The sequence below is a fragment of the Strix aluco genome, chromosome 11 (genome assembly GCF_031877795.1).
Source record: "Strix aluco isolate bStrAlu1 chromosome 11, bStrAlu1.hap1, whole genome shotgun sequence".
Classification (NCBI taxonomy): domain Eukaryota; kingdom Metazoa; phylum Chordata; class Aves; order Strigiformes; family Strigidae; genus Strix; species Strix aluco.
In genome coordinates this window covers 13,338,371-13,359,363 of record NC_133941.1, presented here as the reverse complement: position 1 = coordinate 13,359,363, position 20,993 = coordinate 13,338,371, and the positions used below count along the sequence as shown (strand labels likewise).

At 47.7% G+C, this 20,993-nt stretch overlaps 1 protein-coding gene across 2 annotated transcripts in view; it reads right to left on the bottom strand.

The window, feature by feature from the left end:
* LMCD1 (LIM and cysteine rich domains 1) overlaps positions 1-12,850 on the bottom strand; it is a 36,706-nt gene extending 23,856 nt beyond the window's left edge. Inside the window, exon 1 of one of the 2 annotated variants that reach the window (XM_074836103.1) lies at positions 12,676-12,850. In XM_074836103.1, the coding sequence (XP_074692204.1) occupies positions 12,676-12,702 (27 nt within the window). In that variant the 5' untranslated portion in view covers positions 12,703-12,850. Of the gene's footprint in view, positions 1-12,141; positions 12,649-12,675 lie in introns of those variants that run through there. The other variant, XM_074836104.1, reaches the window with a different exon arrangement.
* Positions 12,851-20,993: the final 8,143 nt, after the last annotated feature.

The window sequence follows — 20,993 nt, the reverse complement described above, 5'->3', positions numbered from 1 at the left end:
TCTTATAGCATTCTTGCTATTAAAAGAGAGAAAGCAAGACAGTGCAGAGGAAATTCTTAGGTAGTGAAATGATAGGAAATTGAGGCCATTCTACCCACAAAAACATCTCTGAACAATCTCAGGAATATGCCAGTAATATCATGGTTCACTGTTTTACTGGCCAAAGGCAAGGTCATCTTAGGCACTGGTAAGTTCACTCAGTGGTTAGAAAATAGAGAGCCTGTAATGAGAAGTGACAAGGCAAAAACCCAAACATGGTTCCATCCTGGTTTAGAGTTTGAGGACTCCTTTGGAAGGGAGCACTGAGCCTCTGAGGCAGGTCTGGCAAGATGGACCCCTGGTTAGAAGTTATAAGCAGGTCAGAGTCCAGCTCTACCAGCCTGCTCCATTTGCAGCTCAGCTGAGACTCAGAAGGTTTTTTCTGTGTACCATCACCCTCTGCCATGCCCAGCCCAGCCCACCTTGGCCAAAGACCCTTTGCCAAAGGGTCTGCTAAAGCTAGTCTGACAACTGAGTTTGGTGCAAGGGTCCTCAACGGCACACAGAGAAAACTGTTTTCACATTCATGTGACTTAAATCCTTCCAAAAAGTGGAAGCTTCTTTCTACTCTCCTCACAACCAGTTCAGTGCCAGAGATTTAGTACTTCCACAAAGAGGAGACTTCAGACTAAGTTTACGTGTTTCCCAGTGAAGGCTCCTCTAGGAACAACCATGCCCAGGCTAATGCTACAGGCAGACAGGCCAACTTCTAGACCACAAACAGGCTGAACTCAGACCTGCCAGTGCTCAGGCACACCAGCACAGGCCCTCAGAAATGTCTCCTCCCTTCTCGAGCTGCATTTACACAGGTATAACCTGATATATATGGACACAGAGCCTCATTAGCCATCATGGTGTTTTGTGGTCTCCACACACCTATTGGTAAAGCCATAGTGATGAACAGCTCACTGTCAAAAGCATCCATAGGGAGACAGCTGCTGAGATCCTCCTGCAGACGGTGATGAGCAGGCTGACGTGCTGCACAGCAAGGAAAACAGTGCCTTGGGATGTTTGGGATGTGTTTAACATCTCTGCTTTATATAGCCACCGACATACAGGCACACTGCTCCTGGGACTCTCATTCCATGAGACCCAGCTGTTTTATGGAGTAGTGAGTAGTAGAAATTTAATGTTAATATAAAATTTTCACAGAGCTTACAAGAAGGCCAGTTTGGGAAAGCTAACATCCTAATGTTCTCCACTAATAGCTGCTTTTGCAGAGAGGTTGGTTTATTCTCAGGTCACTGCAGAACTGGGAAGCCCCACTGAACATCAGTAACACACAGCTTAGCCCACCGAGTGCTACGAGAACCCATAGCAATATTCTGCTTTCCTTTAAGGACTTTAATGAGTTTTATACACGAGCGGAATCAAGTACAGTAAGAGCAGATCAATATCTAATGCAGCCAAGCACATGCCTGAGGGGCTGTTTCACCACCTGAGGGGCTGTTTCACCACCTGCAGCCTGGTCCCCCCAAGCTAGAAGCACCCACTTTCGCTGAAGGATTTGTTACTGACACTGGATAAGTGAAATGCAGTCCTGAGTCTGGCACTTGGATTTTGGTGATGCTTACTTTTCCTCCTTTTCTTTTGCTACTAGACTGCTCCTTACACCATCTTCCTTTGGCTATGCACAAGGCACAGGGTCAAGACAGACTCGATAAATTAGTTTTGACCTCCAGCAGAAGCATGCTACATGTCAGGAGACCACAGCATAGGCTTGGTTAAGTGACAAACAAGGTGAAAATAGGAAAGTGGAGCCAGTTCCAGCTGCTAAATCAGTCACCGTAACAAAGTGATGATAACTGAAGTAAGGAGATCCTTACCTGAGCAGGGATGCTTAGACCATGCTCCCTTGGAGGATCTTTAGTTGTCTTTCTTCCTGCATATCCACAGGGACTTTGGTCTAATCACAAAAAGTTTGTGATAGTCCTGCAGATGGGAGAAGCACCCTGAAAAGCCTCATTACCTCCTAGCAGGATGGTTTCACCATGAGCAATACATAGACCATGCACCACATGAGAACACGGGGCAGGTTCAGCCAGAGGACACCCTTGGTGAGCAGCAGTGCCGGCCACCACGCCGCCACTGAGGGGAGTGGACCTGCAGCTGGCAGGTTCATCTGGAGCTGCATCCTCAGAGGAACTCGGGTGTGAAATAAGGTTCAGAGTTTTGGCAAGTTTGGCCAACGTGGTTATTAATCAAAGCCTGTTGAAGACTCAAAGCTTCCAAGAACATCCTGCAAGAGTTAGCTTCACATGGAGTGACGGGACATGAGGCAGGACTCATGTGCTCAATGCCACCAGAGCAGACCCACGAGCAGGCTGCAGGGTAACCCCACGAGAGCGTCACTGCTCCCCAAGTCACCTGCTGCTCCCCATCCTCTGAGAGGGCTTGTGGGACCAGCTGTCATGGCCACAGCTCTAGAAGGAACGGGTGAAGAGGGGCCCTCCTGCTTCTGCAGAGGTTTCTGGATCCTGAAAACACTTATTGCACAACACCTTATTTGGAGGCTAAAAACGGCGATGGAGACACGTAACTACCTCAAGTATGTTTTCTCCTCCTTTTTAGGGAGGGAAGAGGAAAAGCTGGTTTCCAAAAAGTTCCTACAAGTTCACAACAGCCCTTCAGAGCCGAGGTCCTCATTTCACCTCGCCTTGCAATCCGACCGCTCCCCAGCGCCCACGGCAAGTTCAGTATAAACCCTCTGTGCAGCCTCTGGAAGACCCCCACACAGTCTCGGCATTTGATACCCTACCCCAATAAATCACAGCCAGGCCAGAAGGGATCTGAGTGAAGCTAAGGGACCACATGAACCCTTTGGGTGTGGTTCCTCCAGCTGCAACAAATTTTGGAGATTAACAACTCTTAACTTTGAGAAAGTCCCTTGAACAAAGAAAAAGGGAGAAGTCATACAATATTCACATGGGTGGGACCAGTTTGCACAGCACAATTGTTGAGGAGTTTAGGGATATGGATGGATAGCAATTAATTTATTGTCATTATTTGACTGTAATAGAGCTAAGCTTGCAAAATAATAGGGAGCTAACTCAAACTTCCGTAAGGATTTCCAATAACTGGAGGGTGTAAGTGTTTATATCTAACAGAAGAGGTATCCGTATCACAGCAAGGGGAAGGCGGCAAGCTCTGGAAAAGTATACCACCAGAGCTAAGTGGTATTTACAGGGGCTGCAGTAGAAACCTCAGCCAAGCCCAACAGCAAAATATTAACACATCCAAGGGTCTGAGTTTTACTTACAAGCAGGAATAAAGCCAGACTTGGTACATACAAAAAGCCTCTTTGGTTGCATTTTCCTTCCTATTGTGGGTCCAGCAGGGCAGATTTGCTACAATTGTCTTACTATACACAACCACGCGTTGCACCCAAATGTCCCTTCTCAGCATACATGCTATTGCCTCTCCTCCAGGAAGGGCAAGCTACCTGGCAGCCCGTTTGACCACAGCTAGGGACTTCACTTGGGCATCAAGGCCAAGTACTTGGCTCTGTGGCCTCTGCAAATCCACAGGACATCAGCAGCAGGGACAGAGCCATCACAGAGACTAAGCCTGGGGCATGCACCTTGGGAGAGTGCTCCAAATTTAAGGCAAGGCAGGACATTACAGATCCTCTGCTGCTCTCTCCAAGCCTTCTGGTAACTAGAACTACCCTAGTTCCAAGTCCATACTGTTCTGTTCACTATTGGGAGTCTTAAAGTATCAATGTTTCAAATAGCTATATATAGTAAAGGCAGCGCCTTGGTAATATTCACTCTGAACTAACAAGAAACACATGTCAAATAGCCTCACTCCTATTTTAATTTCGTAATTCAAGCTGAAAAGCAGATGATGCACTAGAAGAAATAATTTCTGTTATCTGGTCAAGTCACCAAGATTGTTTTTCCTTTCAGTGGTTCCTGTGCTGGCAAGAGGTTTGCATCAGTCCAACAAATCTGAACTCACAGGTGCTTGGTTAAATGAGGCCCTTTGATTTTAATGACTTGGCCAGCTTTTGTACATACATTTCAGTGCAGGGGCAGTTACCACTAACACTCCTGAGGGTATCAATGCATGGCTACCTGCATTCCAGCACAGTCATGCTGAAGGCTGAGCTCTCTGCTAAAGCTCTGCATTCACAAGGTGCAACTGAAGTGATGTCAAAAAAATCAAACCTGATTTTTGGTGTAATCCAGAATTTCAGATAAACACAAAAGGCACTGAAAATATGGCCCAAATGTCCCAGTAGTAAAGGCTGTATATATCTAAAAATCCACAGCTTTGTTTAGCTATTTAAAGAAGTGATTACTCTGAATCCTAAAACACTGACTTAAGGTCCTTTTACTATGTAGAAGAATCCTAACGAATCCTTTCCTGGGTGGCAGAAACCTCCTTTCAAGAGCTTGGCCTCAAGCACCTTAATTCATGGTTTGGATGGGCAATCTCTCACCTGTCATTTTCTTAGGTAGCTTTCCCATCTTGGAAAACCTCTTAAACTCCTTGAGGAAGGGGATCACCTGCTTGTCATTAAACCTGCCTCTCAGCCTTTTGGAGAAAAATTACCCCCAAAAGACATCACCGGAGAGCTGAAAAGTTCGAGAAAGCTTCTTTTGTGGAGTTGTTCCTCAGGATCCAGTGCTGAGCATGACCTGGGGCAAGTGTTGCTCCAGCACATGAGGAGCAGCTGCTTATCTGACACCAAGTGCTGTCAGAGACTAGTAAAGCCTTTGGAGACGATTCGACCTCAGCTCGCTGTGAGTACCCCAGATGTCTGCCTGGGGGCACAGCAGCCAGCCATGCCAGCCCACCTAACTCATCTTAAATGCACACTAAGGCAACTGCTAGTGGAGATACTGAAGAAACCCAACCAACAATCCCTGGGTGGGATGAAATGCCCCTGTCCCAGACAGAGGGCAAGGAGCTCAGCCTGGGTTTGCTGTGGCTCATCCTCTCTTCTAGAACAGATACGCCCCAAATCTCTCATGCAAGAGCCCTGTCTGGTTTCACCGCCCTGCCACTCATTAGGGAAGGTGTTTGCTGCTTCTGCTTACAGAGCAGAGGTGAGGTCTGCAAGTGTCCCTCACCCCAGACACACACAAAGCTACAGCGAAAGTACAAAGAACATGAGCTCTAGAGGTGCTCCTGGGGACATGGATTTTTCTTTCTATGCTGTCAGAGGCAGCACTAAGGACACTGATACACCAGAGCAGAAGAGCCACAGCAGCAGAACTGCCATCTTGAAACACACTGAACTTATCCAACAGTTTCACATATTGGGAATTCCGCTAATTTTTTCCCCTCCTGACAATGACCAACAAACATCCTCCTCGACTATACCTGATGCCCATTGAGGTCCAGTTTCAGGTCAGGAGTCAACTCCCAGTACTGGCACAGAAGAAGACTGTCCAAAACATACCGTGGATCAGCTGAAAGCCAAGCAGGAGGACTTCAAATTTGTGCAAGAGCAAAGAGCTACTCTTAGAAGTACACTGATCAATATACACACTTGCTACTATAATTTTGACTGAGGATGGCAAAGGATTGTTTTGATTTATTTTCTTCTCGTTTTCATAGACAGAAAATGTCTATTGTAATCATGACCTGAAAGCAATTTGTTTCCCTGCCAGATTCTGAGCAAGCAGTTATCCAAATTACCACACTCAAGAAAAAAAAAATCCCTTACAAAAGACTGCCTTTCATCTCAAATTCTTTCTACAGGATTTAAGTCACCAGTGAATGAGTTGGTATCATCTGGAATACTGGAAGCACTCATTGATATTAAGCTTTGCAGAGTAAGAAGTTTGTTGCCTTTTATTTTAGCAACAGAAAGACCAGGAAAAGGCACCAATATCTGAGAAAACTATTTCACTGGAGCTGCCAGACCTCAACCTACAGGATGACAGAGATACAACAGAACCAAAGCCTCTGCAAATATCTTGCTCTTCCAAGAGCACATACTTGGCAGCATTCCTTTCCCCACTAACAATGTGTGAATTAATGATAAGAGAAGGGCAAACTTTGGAAAATAAGATGAACAGATTTTTCCACAAGCAAGACACTTGGTCTTAATTCTAAAACCAAACCAAGCTGCAAGTAGGTATATGGAATGGGAAGAACCCACACAAATTTAGTTAAACAGCAGTAAACTGTGGTGAGTTCAAGTGCGCAGGTAAGTGTCTCCTTGCAATCATCTATTTCCTTCCCTGAGCCAGCTTTGTCCTTCCCACCTCCAGCACGTAGAGGAGGAGGAACGGAACATCCCTCGGTGCGCTGACACCTCGCACTTCAGGAGCTGTCTCCATCAAATTTCTGTACAACACAACCAATTTAGTCCTCCTAAATACCTTCCCAACTCTACTATTGACTTTTACAGCTGAGGAGGCCAAGACACAAAACAAGCTGAAGATATGTCCCAGGGCACAAAGGCATTTCACAGCAGACAAAGGGCAGAGCCTGGGCCACCACCACCTCTCCTTCAGCTCGTCCCTCCTGCACTGCAGTGTCACTGTGTCAGCTCTCCATCCCCTCCAAAAGCTCAAAAGGCCCCCCCCAGCTGTGCAAGAATACCAAAAAAACAGCTTGGGCACAGCATGTTTAAGAGGAAAGGTACAGTAAATTAGCAGCCCTCTGACTGCTCCTGAGAAGACATCAGCCTCTGGGGCTGCAGGTCTGTGCTCCCAACCTAGATGTCCAGATCCAGGACAGGTGCTTTAAACTAGGAGTAGTGCTGCTCCGTTACTATGTCCTGATGCTCTGGATTAAGACACAAGGCTGTCAGGAGCTGACTGACTGTCCTCTCGCAGACCGCCTGTGGTAACTGGCACCTGTGGGTACTCTTTGGTAGCCCAAGCAGACTTGGCAGCACGTGCAATAGGAACACAGGGGATATTTTTATTTTTTGTCTGGAGCTTCATAACCTCGACACAAATTACCCTCTTACACAGAGGGGAAAATAAAGTGAGGTGTTTGAGTGACACGTTTCCAGGTCCTCAGAAAGAGCAAATAAACAAGTCCCAGTTAATTTTGTGGCTGGTGATGCCCTGAACCCAAATGCAGCAGCTGAAGGGCTGTGCCACCTCAAATATTGGTAGGGCACAGGCAACCAGCCACAATACTTTCAGGTAAATTTGTTTTATGTTCCTCTGATAAGATGACAGTAGATTTTTCATCCTATGACAGGTTCCTTCCCAATAAAACACTATCTGGAATAATTTGCCAAAGGCTATGTAAAAGCTAATCCTGATAGAATTTATCCTGTTTTCTTAGTAGCTAAGGCAATAAACCCCCAGCATTTAAAGCTTCCAACAGACATATACAACTGTGCTAGAAATTAATAATGATATTTGCACAGCAGTTTGTATACAACAGCCGCCCAGCTGCTTTAGTGCTTCTCCTAACCAAGGCTTTAGCATTGCAGGCACAAGCAAAAGTTACTTTCCCAGAAGCATGTAGTTTTGCATGTCTGAAAGATCCAGCTAACATCCATAATTAAGCACTAGCAGAAAAAATCCTTTCTGTTTGCCTTATATCCTACTACTGAGCCATCCTCCTCCATTTCTCTGGCATTTTTATTTGCACTGTTTGACTTTCAGGTGAGTCAGCCAGTGCACACTCCTGTTCACCAGTGCCTATTTTAGTTCCCTGGGGTCACCCACCCCCTTGGATGAGGAAGAAGAGGCTTTCCCTTCCCTTGCCTCTCTGATCAATTCAGAAGAGCTGTTCCTGCACAGGTTTGAGACATTGCACCTAGTGAGCTAAACATTAACAATTTACGATGCTTTATCTGTCAGCAATTAAGTCAAAGCTGTTGTTCATTTCAGTTGTATCAACTGCTTTTAACACTCTCTGCTTTTGGCTCAGGAGAGCAGGGACATGGACCTGCAGGGGAGTGCAAAACCAGCACACCCAGCAAGAGGAAGGAGTCCCCCACTGCAGAGGGAAATCACTACTCTGGGGCAGTTCAGAGGCTTTCCATGACTGAAGTAATAAAGTCAAAGGGTTTGGAGTGGGTGAGATGGTAAAAGTATGAGAAGTCAGGCTGATAATCACCATTAGGAAACTCTTGCTCTTCCAAAAAATTGCAAATAGCTGTCCTGAAATATTTCCTATTCCCTGAGCCCCAACTTTAAATGGAGCAATAGCTTCAAGCTAGGACATCTGAATACCTCTTTTCCTGAATGGCTGAAATACACTATTTCCTTTTAAAAAAAAAAAAAGAAAAAGAAAAAAACCAGCCTAAACAAATACTCCGGACACCGCCTCCCTGCAGGATGAGAGGGATTTTGTAACTTGTAAATTGTATTTTATGGGACTTGATTTAGCTCTGAGTCCAAGTCCCAAAATAAGCTCTTTAACCCATGTGCTGCTTTATGATTTCATATCTATAAATACTTGTCAGAGCTAAGCAGGTTTCTGCATTAAGATCAACATCTGCTTCCCTGCGACAGCTGCAGCAGCACTTCCTCCCTTGGGCTCCAACACAAGGACGCTGTTCTTGGAGCAGGGGTTTCAGTCCCTAGTACAAACCAGCTTTCAAAGCAGGGCACATGGGCGATAGAGCCAACCCCCAGGCCATCAGCCACATATAACCTGTCACCGACCCAGGGACTGAACCCCTTGTCCATCGAGAAGAGGGTACAATATGCCATAATGAAACTGTGGGCTTCTGCTAGTGGAGGCTATAACCAGAAATTGTTAACATGAAAGAAGTCTGCAAGGGATAAATAACTTTTGGTGGTCTAATTGTTAAAAATGATGAGGTCCAAGTTTCAGTAGATGAAATTGCTTGTGCAGTTCCTGACAGCCTTTACACAGATGAGCACTAGCAGTTTGAACGAGTATCCCAATGGCTGGGCAGGCACGCTCACTGCCGTTACAGTGCTTGCCATCTTCATCACTGCGTGCCCAAACTGCTTAAAAGTGGATTTGGACGGAACTGAGATTTTGCAGCTGTGTCCTGCAGAAGACTACTGGGCACAGCCCCCATCCCTGGGGAGCCGAGTGTCTCTCTGCAGGAAGCCAGGCATCCGCCGAGGGGAGCGCGTGGCTGGGGTCAGCCCAAGGAGCCTGCACACCTCCGTCAGTTCATGAGGCAGTTCATGGAAGAGCCGAGTCTCCTATGTGTTCCTTAAGTCTTTTTAAAAAGCTCTAAGTTTTTAGGCTTTACAAAAGGCAAGGTCCCAATCCTTAATAGTGTTCCCATCTACATCTGCAGATGTATGCAGAGGAGTCTTCAAGGGTCCAGATGTTTTGATGGAGACGGGAGGCTTCTGCCTTCCCCCAGACCCTGAGTCACCCAGACCCCTGCATACACAGGGGATGATTTACCACAGCAGCAGCAATGTTTTTTTCCTCTCCTACAGTCTGCTTCAGATGTGTCCAAAAACCTATGCTAAAGAACTGAAGAAAAAGTTAAAAGAACCAAAATTTGTATTCACTGAGTAAGCTTTACCTTGGCTTTCAACAGTACTTTTAGCTTAGTGGGTTATTCTCTTCTCCTGACAAAAATGGACTGAATTTAGTGAGAACAGTACACAAATCCTGCTGCCTGCACGGTCCAGCTGAACCAGCTCCAGTAACGCACGAAATGCCAGCCATCACGCTTTATCTTTGTTTCGAGTTTTAACTCTCCATTTAGAATTTAATCTAAACAACCCATTTGCCAAACAGAATGCTGTCCCACTCATGCTGTTTTAATTTCCTCAGAAAGAATCCCATAATACGCTAGGCAAGACATCAACAATAATTAAACCCAACAGTGATTGAAAATCAAATGTTCAGGGCCTTGCAACAAGCCCTAATGAGTTCCAGACTTGCCTTCCCCGACTTGCTCAAACTGGTTGCACTACACTGCCAAGCCAAATTAAAATTTGACAGTATTCCACCCCATGCCCAGAAAAAGTGCCCTTCTCCCGATTCAGGAAATTAAACAGCCGTCTACTGCGAAGACGCCCATTTGTCTTTGGACATATATTATTTAGACAGTGATCCAGAGTCTGTATTTTTTTTTCCTCCCCCTTGTTTTTATTATGTCATTTCATATCCCTTTTGAAGTGCAGACTAGCTGGGACTTTTCCTTTTTTATACCACCGTGCTGGGTTCCGGCTCAGGTGACAGGCGATGGGCAGCCCCAGGGCCTCACAACCCCCTTGGGGCTGTTCCACCCCACAGAACTGCACCCTTCCACTCCAGACAGTTTGTGCTCATCCCTTCACAGATTTAAGTGAAATTAAAGATGACATCTTGTTCTTTACCCTTCCACCACGGGGAGCTAAATGTTTTGGAGAGGCTGTGATGGTTTCTGCATTCACAAGTGTTCCAGGGTTCGTTGTAAGCCCTGACTTACCGCTGTGCAGCCTCATGGCTCCATCCCCTGGGGACGATGCTCAGGAAGCTCCTGGGAGATGGGTCTAGCACAGAGACAGCTCTGCCGGGGCATATTTCCGCTCCACAGCACAGATCTGCTCAGCCCCCCTCACTGCCCACATCCAGCCCTGCTTCACCACTCCCTCCCACAAGGGACCCCCAGCCCGGGGCTACTGGCAGCCGGGGCTGCACTCAGCGCCCCCAAGCCCCACGCTCTGGCCAGGGCAGGAATTGAGCTGCTGTCTCACAAAACCAGACTGACCACAGCCCAGCACAAACCCCACAACTGCAGCTGCCCATGAAAAGGGGTCAGTTTTCCCTCCTGTGGGACCGATCTGCACTCAGTGCCCAGAGAGAGCTTCCTGAGGCCCTCCAGCTGGCACCCAAAGGTGCCCCCCCCCACCCCCAAACTGTGCCCACCAGTACCCTATGAATGTGTCCGAGGGTTATCAGCAACAGGGACCCACTGGCAGGGGACACAGTGAGTCTGTGGGGAAAACACACCAGAGGAGACTTCCCCAGCAGGTCCCTGCTGAGCCCTGGCCATCTCCCACATGACTGTGAGGGACAGGGTCACCCCACAGTGCCACACTGGGCGGGGGGCCCTGCCCTCACCAGCAAGCACTGTGGCAGCAGCCAAGGGGGTCAGAGCTGGAAGGAGGAGGGTAGGCAGGGAAGGAGGAACCCCTCACTCCCACCCCAAAATTTCAGAATTTCAGGCAGGACAGATGGCAAGCAGGAGCATCACACTGCAGAGGGGAGGGCAGTGCATAGCACAGCCCCCTCCACCCAGTGACACCCCACTGCCAATCACCAACATTTGCCCAGGGCGACCTGCAAGAAGCATTCAGTTTGCCACAAAATTCAGCAAATGGCTTTCCTCGGGATTCAGCAGGGGCACAGTTCAAACCTAATGGGACAGAGGGAGCTACACCTCAAAGAGACACAGGCTGGCCCTTCCAGTTTGATAGCCAGTGAGGGATCTCCAAGGACAGCCTTGGCATGAAACTTCTCAGAAGCTCATAGCAAAAGGTGCCATCCCCAACCCAGGCAGGTCTGGGGGTGCCCCTGTGCCCTGGCAGACCCATGGACCCAGTCTTAGGGCACAACACTGCCCAGTCAGGGCCATCTGGCATCAAGAAACAGGATGACAACAGTGTGGAAACCGAGAAGCGCTGACATTAAGTGTTTAACTCATCTCCTAATTATGCAGTGACAAAGGTACAGCGAGGAAGGTCGTAAGAGCAGCTGCTCCTGGGCAACCCATTCCACACGGTTTTTATTTAGTAATTAAAACCCCTTCCACTCAGCTTAATTCCAAGCTATGAGGGCGTTATAGTTATTCTGGTTCTTTTGCTCACCAAAAGACACCGTGGCCAAAACGCAGGATTTCCCGGGGAAAGCAAGTCTTTGGCAGCCCCCGCACAAGGAGCAAGCGCTTCCCAGAGGGTCTAAAAGGAGACAAGCGACTCCCCCCAAGGACACAAGCTCAGAGCAGCAGTGGTCAGAGTCTAAATTAGACAAGAAACAGTTGCTTTTTCAGCAAAAGCTTTGCTGAAGCAGATTTCTTGCACAGAAAGAACAACTCCAGATGCATCGCTGGGCACTGTGGCTGGGCAGACCCAGCATGGGCAACACACAACTAGATGTGCCCTATGGAGATGCAGGAGAAATTTAAGTACTTCAGAGATTACTTTTGCCCACTCTTAACCCTGAGCATTTAATAACTCGCATAATACTCACGCTCTGTGACATTCCCTCTCTTTGCATCTGCCGCTCCAGCTCCTTACTCAAAACCAGTGTAACAAGGATTGCTGGGGCAAGGGGAAGGGGGCGATCCAGAGGGCTCCGGCAAATTTTGACTCAGGCCACGCAGATAAAAGGAAATAAATAACTGGAAGCAAAGTGCTCCCGTAGCCAGACGGGCGTTTATCTCTGGGGGGGGGTCAGCACCGGCCCCGGTTTACCGAATACCTGAGCAAGCACAGCGCTGGTATAGCGCACGCTGAGCCGGAGAGGATAGGAGGTGAGGGGATATGGGGGGAAAAAAAGAAAATAAAGTAGTTTTGCAGCCTCGCTGGTGCGCGCTGCCCCTCCTCTCTCCCTCCCTCCACTCATCCGAAGGCGGTTTCCCAAACGCGCAGCCCCGAGCGGGCAGGGGCGACCCGGGGAGGGGGGGGGGGGGGGGGGGGGGGAAAAAAAAAAAAAAAAAGCACAGCCCGGGCAGCCCACGTCGGTCGGTCTGTCTGTCGCAGCGGCACACACGCGCGCACCCACCTCCCTCAGGCCGGGGCCCGGCTCCATCCCGCGCCGCGCCCGCTGCTGCACGGGCCGCCCTCGCCACGAGTGGCGCCTTTCATTGGCGACCGCGGCTGCCCCGGGCCGCCCTCAGCCAATCCGATGCCGGCAGCGAACTTTTCTGGCCAATGGCGTGCGACGGGGCGGGGCGCGCTGGCTAACGCGCACGTGTTGCGCGGGGAGGCGGGGGCGGGCGCGCAGCGCAGCGCTGCGCTGCGCTGCGCTCCCGTCCGCGGCGCCCGGGGCTTAAATAACAGAGAGAGCGAAGGAAAAAAATACGAAAAGTGGTTTAAGTGTTTTGAAGTGCTCCCGTCCCAAAGCGGCGGTGCTTGGGGGGATGCGGAGGGGATGGGCCCCGGGGCCTGGGGGTGCCCGATCGTGTGCGGGCCTGGCCGGGGTGGAGGGAGCCGGCAGGTCGCAAGCCAGGTCGCCTTTCTTGGCTGTGCTTGGGGCTGTCCCGCTGTCCTGCTCTCCTATTCCACTGTCCGGCTGTCCCGCTGTCCTGCTCTCCCACTGTCCCACTCTTGCTGTCCCTCTGTCCCCCTGTCTCACTGTCTCGCCATCCCGCTGTTCCAGGGACACCAAGCGCAGGGAAACCCAGCTCAGACAGGAACGTGCCTGGGGCAGTTTATCACAGAAGACAGATGTGCAATTTTTTTTAGCAGAAGAAACTGTCCGAAACCACATTTCTCTTGTTATTCCAACGTATGTTAAGCGTTGAATGACCATCTATTGCCTTTTGGGGTTTTTTCCATGACATGCCAAGGTCGTCTTTACAGCTTTCAGCAAACGCTCCTGCCGGCTCCTGCTTTGGCCCCGAGGTCCAGCACAAAGCCCCTCTGTGCAGGAGGGTAAGGGGGCTCCATGTGCTCCCATCCCAGCTCTCTCCCCGGGTTCCCTCCTTTCCACTGTCCCCCGCTGTTCTCTCTTCCTCATCGTGCCCAAGTCCAGGAAAAACCTGCACTGAAAGAACAGAAACCAGGATCCAACTGTCTCCTCGGGTTCTGTGATCAAAGCAGAGCTACCACGAGCAGGGAACGCAACCAGCTCTGGGCTGGACTGTCTCTTTACAACTGTAACTGGAAAAAAAAAATCCTAAATTCTTGTGTTGATTTAATATCTCACATGTTGGTACATTTTTATGAGATTTCTTGCATACATTCCTGCAGAGAGGCAAACAGGTACCCCAGGTTTATTTTGACCCCTATGCAGTTTCTGAGAGTCCTTCACGGTTAATTATGTCCCTTTTGCTGATCTGCTTCCACACGTGACCCCGGCAGGATTTCTTTGAGCTCACACTGTGTTCTGTCCCTGGAGATACTTTTCCAAAATGAAGGAAAACAATTTACAGCGGCCCCATGGAAAGGAGGATGAGTGAAGGGCAGCAAAGGCTGGTGCCTCACTGGGGGGAGATCGGGAACGCAATGCAGGCACCTCTATTTCCCGTGTCGGGCTCCAGCTACACTCCGCTTTGCTGCCTGTGTGGTTCCTCGGTCTGCGGGAGAAGATAAGGACTTCCCGCTGCTTCCAGCTGTGGGAGGTATCGCCTGGGTCCCTTGCAGAGGGGGTGAATCTGCCCAGCGCCTCAGGGGGAGCAGGGGCACTGCATCCTCCAGTTGTACCCCAAAATCCCCAGCGATGACATCGTTCTGGAGCTGGTGAGCACTGGGCTGCAGTGCTGGGTGCTCTCCCTCTCCGTCAGGATCGGTGCCTCCCAGGATCCAGCCCAGGGGGAAGGGATTCCCTCTGTTCAAGAGAAATAATCGGGATGGAACCATGTAGGAATCCTGACCTGGTAGAGCAAACGGGCCAAAGGCGCCAGGGGCTGTAACCCTCCCGGAGAGCAGGAACGTGCCCTGGCACACAGAGCGAGTGTCCACATTGTTTTAGAAGAGGTATTTAACCATCCCCCAAAAAATCTGAGTTAAAAAGCAAGGCAGAAATAAATTCTGGAAAGGTAAAGTCCCTCTGGGGAGGACGTTTGAACCTGACCTTCCAGGGGCATTTTGGGAGCGAGCAGAGGGAACAGCACAGGGATATTGTTTTTCAAACCAGTGCCATGAAGGGCTTGGCAGCCCCGGGAAACATTTGAAATGGCAATGGGGTGACATTATCTCACTTTCCCAAGGCACACGCGCACATGCCAACCTGGGAAATAGGAAAGAACTTACAAAGGGATTTCTGGGAGACACGAGGCATGGGGTGACAGGCCAGCACCCTGCGGGAACAGTGGCTCTGCCCCAGGGACAGCTGCGGCCGGGCACCCTGCAGCTCCCACGCTTGCAGGAAGATGTTACATGTAAAAGTGATGGTCTGGTTTTTGTTTGTTGTTTTTTTTTTTTTTAATTATTTCTTGGTTTTAGTTTTAAATAGCAGTTGTAAAGCTGTGCACCAGCAGGCTCTGGGTTCCAGCGCAGTGACCAGGCTCTCCCCATGTAGCAAAGGGTTCTTATCAACATGGAAACAGTGCTTGACACGGTGTGTAACTAGGCTGTGTGGTTTCTTAATATTGGAAGATAATAAAACCAAGATTAGGATGAGATTTAAAAACATCCTAGATGCTTATATTTACAATAAAATACATCTGGAATTGTTGAATTAATGATCACACAAGTAAATCATGACAAGTGATAACTAAGCGTAGCCAGAGCGAGGAGCCGTATCAAGGGCAGATTATTTTTGATGTTCAGAAACCCTTTGAGTAGCACCTGATAGCTGCTCTCAGAGACTGGAAACTTGGCCAAGCTGGATGGCGACTGGCTTCTGAACGATTCAGCCAGTCATCAGGAACAAACACCCACCAATGTTGTCTTTGCGGACGAGCTGTGCTCCGGCGTCGCGGCAGGTTGTGGAGCAGAGCGAAGTGCAGCCAGGGAGAGGTGAAGGCAAGTTAAAGGCAGCTCCGAGGAGGACCCGGCCACTCAAACTGTGCCCCGGGAAGGATGCCAACGCCAGTTATCACCGGCGGCCTCTGAATAATGAGTCTGCGCTATACTTAGCTCTTTGCTAGGAAGAGACAAAATCATCCTATGACTAAACACAGCTAAATCTCTGCAGTAGTCACTCCCCATAAATTGACGACAAATGGACAAAGGGGAAAGATGCTCAATTATGAGAAACAGAGATTTCAGCTTCCTGTTGATTCACCGGCAGCTTTTATCAGAACAAAACTATCCCCGCAGAGGTGTCACCAGACTATTGTTTCTTGAAGTGCACTCAGCGCTCAGCTGAGTCCTGAAGGCAGAACCCTGTACCAGGGACAAGAAAATAGTTGCTAGCTGATAGAATGGCAGTAAGAGGTTGGCATTAGTAATCATTTCTGAACCAAGCAGAGCTCCTCGCTTCTTCTGACAAGATGCTGAAGGTGAAGCCAGACTTCCTGTCTCCTTTGAGTTCATCTTTATTGGGCTGCAAGGTCAGGAGTTTATTGGAGTCACTGAGGACAGGGAGGAAAAGATGTATTAGGGCATCTGTGGAGGGCCGTCTTTCCTAGTGCATCATTCTCTGTGATTTAAAGCATCTTAAGCAATACCCATTTCTCAGGTCAGAATCTGGACTCTCTAAAATGGATTTTGCAAGGTCTAACTCAGTTGAGTTTGCAGCTTTATTCCTCATTTATATTCCTGCCACTCGTACTGTTTCAGCTGTAGCTTTGATGCATGGAGCAAGCCGCCTTCCAGCTCTTCTCACTTTTGAATCTGGAGCAAGAAGGCCCCATCCCCACTGCCCCTTCCTGAGCCCCTGTCACATCTCGCAGGCCTGTTCATCTCTCGCATCCCCGCACATGAGAGCAGATGCCCGGCAGCAAGGGAGCAGTGCGCCGAGCCCGGCTCTCTGGTGGTGCATCGGGGCTGCATCGGGAGCTCAAAGGCTTTATCCTCATGCAGCTGAGACCCACCGAAAGGTGGGAAGAGGAGGATGGAAAAGGAGAGGAGCCCACCGTGCTCAGCGCAGCCCTGACTTTCTTAAGAATTTCTTGATTTCTCCAGGAATCCCACAGGGAGGAAAGGGTCAAATTTCTGCCGGGAAGTGATGCTGACCTGCTTTGTTGTGAAGAAGTAAAAGGCATTGCTGCAGAAAGGGGAGTGAAACCTTGGAGCTGAAAATGCATTTTGCTGTTAAGCAGAAGGCTGATGCCGCTGGGCTGACAGAGCTGGCCTGAGCCCTGCGGAGCCCTCAATGCTGCTCTGACCCCGCAGGGCAGATCCATGCAGATACCATTAATTTAAAAGAGCTGCTTGACTTGCTCCTTGACTGATGCAAGTGAAAGTTTGGCCCAGAGACAACAGAAATGGCCAAAAACTATAAATATTTCTGATGCCATGAACTAGTCGAAGTCATGGAGAGCACTCGCTGACACGCTGGTGCAGACCACCACAGCCTCGGCCATCGGGGCCTGCGTGAGCTGGTGAGGGCTCTCGCTGCTTTGAGAGCAGTTTGTGCACTGCAGAGCAAGAAGCTAATGCTGTGGTTAAAGGGATTACTGCAAACTAGGCTGTATTTTCTAGTGAGAGAATTCACGGTATTACATTCTTGGCTAATTTTCAATTTTTCTCTTTTGTACAAACATAAAGGGATAAATGAAGTAGAAAATACTGCTCCACAGCTGCTTTTGGTTAAGTTTTTTGCCCCTCTTCCATGAACGTAGTAGATCTACAGATTTGGTTGACATATTTTTGAACAAATTTTCATCACAATCAGAGCAACACAATCAAAGGAAAAGAAGAAAAATAAATGGAAGAAACTAATCAAAAAGACAGACACATGACAATTAAATCCAAGCAGCTCCTTTTATATTGATTATTAAATAAAACAAGCCAAATACCTGTATGTGCTGATTTTGCCCATGGTTAGTTGTAAAGAGGTATATGACTGCAGTGGAAAGAAAAAAAAAACCTGCATCAACTCTAAGAAATATTTTGTGGCAACATACTATGTTTTTTTCATTGGTTGTGATCAAATGAGTCATCTAGTTTGTAGTCAAAAATAGATCCAGTAATGTAGATTAAAAAATAAAACAGCAATACATGTGGTTATGAACACAGCTGTTACAATATGAGTTTCCTAATTTGGCTATATTCATGCAAGGTCTTTCTTCCAAAGCTTTTTGCAGTTAGTTTCATCATCAAAAGATTATTTGTAGTGAGTAAAGCTCTTAAAATCATGTATTGGTCTGAGTCTCTGAATTCTGTAAGCCTATCTATAAAGTAAGAAATGACATATAGCGTTTCTGAAGAAAGTGAATCATCCTTTTTGCCCTTTTATTTTGAATCAAGGACTTTTTTTACTTTTACCTTGGCCATGCTGCTCAGAGGACATCACTCCTGTGCAGACAGGCCCGTTGGGAAGCGGCTGCCCAGCACAACCAACTAAAGCAGCTGCCAGAACCGCACCGGCTTTGTCCCACCTGGTAGGAAGACAGATCTGGGAAGGGAGGAAATTATTTCTGGATGAGGCAAAAGCTCTTGAGAAAGCCGTGGGCGTACACAAAGAAGCTAAGAAATGTCCCAGAAAGGATGACCCAGGGTGAAGGGCTGTATTTAGCTGATGTACGTGGCTGTAAAAGGTCAGCAGATGGATCTGGAGGGCACTGGCCAGTCATAGGTTAGAAAGCTGGTGGAGGTGATGGGGGTGGCAGGGCAGACAAAGACCAGACAGTAGAGATCATGACGATGGGAGCTAGTTGTGGTGTCTGAGCCACAGGGAAGCCATCATGGAGCAGGGGTGGTTTGGTTCAGGGCTGCAGATTCTTTAGCCTACAAATGGCAGAGACCTACCGATCCAGCAACCCTGGTTACTTATTGCACATCGTAAGTACGTGTAAATAAAGTAGTGGCCTTCTGTTTCGGTCCTGCATCAAGTTTCTGTGTCACCCTCTCTGTATGGGTCTGTATCGGGCTCTTTGAGTTGCCTTTATTTGAAGACTGAAGTGTGACAGTATTTAGACCTTTACTACCAGGGTGGGAAATCTTAGAAGTGCAAGAATACAAAAGTAACAGCAGTAATTTTGCAGATTATTTTAGTTAAAAAACAGAACCATTAACAAAGTAGAACTAATCTTATTTGATGCTACCCTTTAGAGTCTGGTATGTAGTTTTATGGATTAGATAGTTTTTCATTTTGACACTAAGAGTCCTCTATTAACTTTCCAAAAGGCACAACTGAAAACAACTCAGGAATCTCAAAAAGAAAAAATACTCGAAAACAAAGATTCCTCCTCTGCAAAGTATCTTCTTAATTGAAAAATGGCCCCAAAAGTCTTTTTCCCAGCTCCAACTTCAAACCCTCTTTTGGAAGAATTTAAGAGTAGCCTTTTACAAAGCGTGCAGTAAAGCCTGCCAGCCCCGCTGAAGGCATCCCTGCACTCCCGGGATGGACAGAGGATGAAGGACTTCTCTCAATATCCTTCACGAGGAGAAGACTAATTTTCATGTTCAGGTTGTGACTGTTTTCCCACTTTCTTTTTTTTTTTTTGTTGCCACTTGTGGTGCATAACCCAAGGTGCCTTACTTACTGATTGCCCGTGTAATCATACGGACTGGTTGGAATGATTTTCTTCTGCATGGTAACATGTTGCCTTTTAAATCGGTATCACAATGCTTCAGTAATTCTTTTTAAAAGGTTGCCATATCACTACCATTATTCATTGTAGAAGGACCCACTGTAGTTTGATAGTAGGTGTCCTGTTTGCTTAAATTAATGATATACTGCAGAACTGCTAGCATATATTTAAGTTGCCATTTACTATAGTAATAAATATTAATCAGCCTCTAAAAGAAGAAACGTGCCATTGTTGGAAAGAAGTAAAAGAAAATTTTATGTTACCCTGGGCTGTCTTGTTTCTACAGGGACACAAGAAAAATGGTGTTTATCATTTGGTATTTCAACAGAAAAACACTGTAGGGCCTTTCTAAATCCATCTAGCTTAACTGGTTGCTCACAAGTTCAAAAAACAACTATGGATTTAAAAGAAAATATTTATTTCCCTATAGTTTAGCTACAGTTTATCAAATGTTCTTGCAAGTTGAAACCACACAGCACTTAAAAATGAAAGGCATCTCTACCATACGGGCTGTTTCTGAGCAGTGGCAGACAAAATCACAAATGTAATAGTTTCCATTATTTGCTCAAATGGTTGTAAGGGCACCAAACAACACCGAAGGATTTCAAGCCAAGTATGAGCTGACATGCCTGAAGTGTGAGCCCAGCTCCAAAGGACAAACTCTGCCTTGCAACAAGACTTTGGCAAGCCTGTTCGCTAGGATGGCTCCTGCGTAATCGGCTCCGCGCCCACCTCTGCTCTCACATCGCTAATTACTGCGTGTGTGCTGGTGGCATGATCTCTGGGAGCTCTCCTCATCTCAGGCAGAGCTCAAAACACTGTGTTACAGGCGCTTCTCCACTTCACAGCCCTTTGGGCCCCTGTTAAAGTCTCATCTTTTATTGTTTTCCAGGTGTGGATGCTAATAAAAACGTACTTGAGAAGTGCCGGACTGTAGTTGCGCCTTTGCACAGTCACACTCGATAGCTCCAGAGGAGCGGCAAATAACCCTCTTGTTACACTTTGATGGTGTGAGGACAGAGGCAGGAGGGTTTGTAGAGAGAAGGTGAACCTCTCCACACCCACTGGTACAACTGGAACCTGTGGAGTGGCTCGAGCTGGGATCTGATGAAGTCTGTCAGTTGACAGCTTGGCTCCTTTTCCCGAGTGTATCAGGTCACATAATAAAAGATATTATCCCTTGCCTTTCCCAGATTTTGTCCAAATAAGTTTGAAGGACAAGGAACGTCACAAGACCTGCTTACACTAACAGCCACAGAATCACCTTTTCCTTTGGAGAGCCTTTTGTATTTCTATTAGAAATTACTCCACCTATTATCCAATAAGCTCTTTTGTTTAATTAATGTTTACCCAAAGATGCCTAAGACTTCAGACCATGCCTGGAGATCTGACACACTGAAATCTCGTGCGATGCAAGTTCATGGGTTGGTGTAGGCTGTCTCAGCTTTTGAAAGGGATCTGCTCTGGCTGGAAGGGAAGGAACGGGCTGTTTTCCCCTCCTTTTGGCCTTGGTATGTAATTCAGAATCAACTTGCCAGTGTAAATGTCTTCTTTTTTCTCAGAACAACAGATATGGGAGCCATTTTTGTGGCACCTGAGCACACAAGCTTCTTCAGGAGGCATCTTTATGAAGCTGGGGGCCCAAATGCCATGTGCACACCCACCTGAATCATCAGGCAGCTGAAGTGCCTTTCCAAACCTGGCTCGAGCAAAAAGGAGCTGTTTAGGTTAGCAG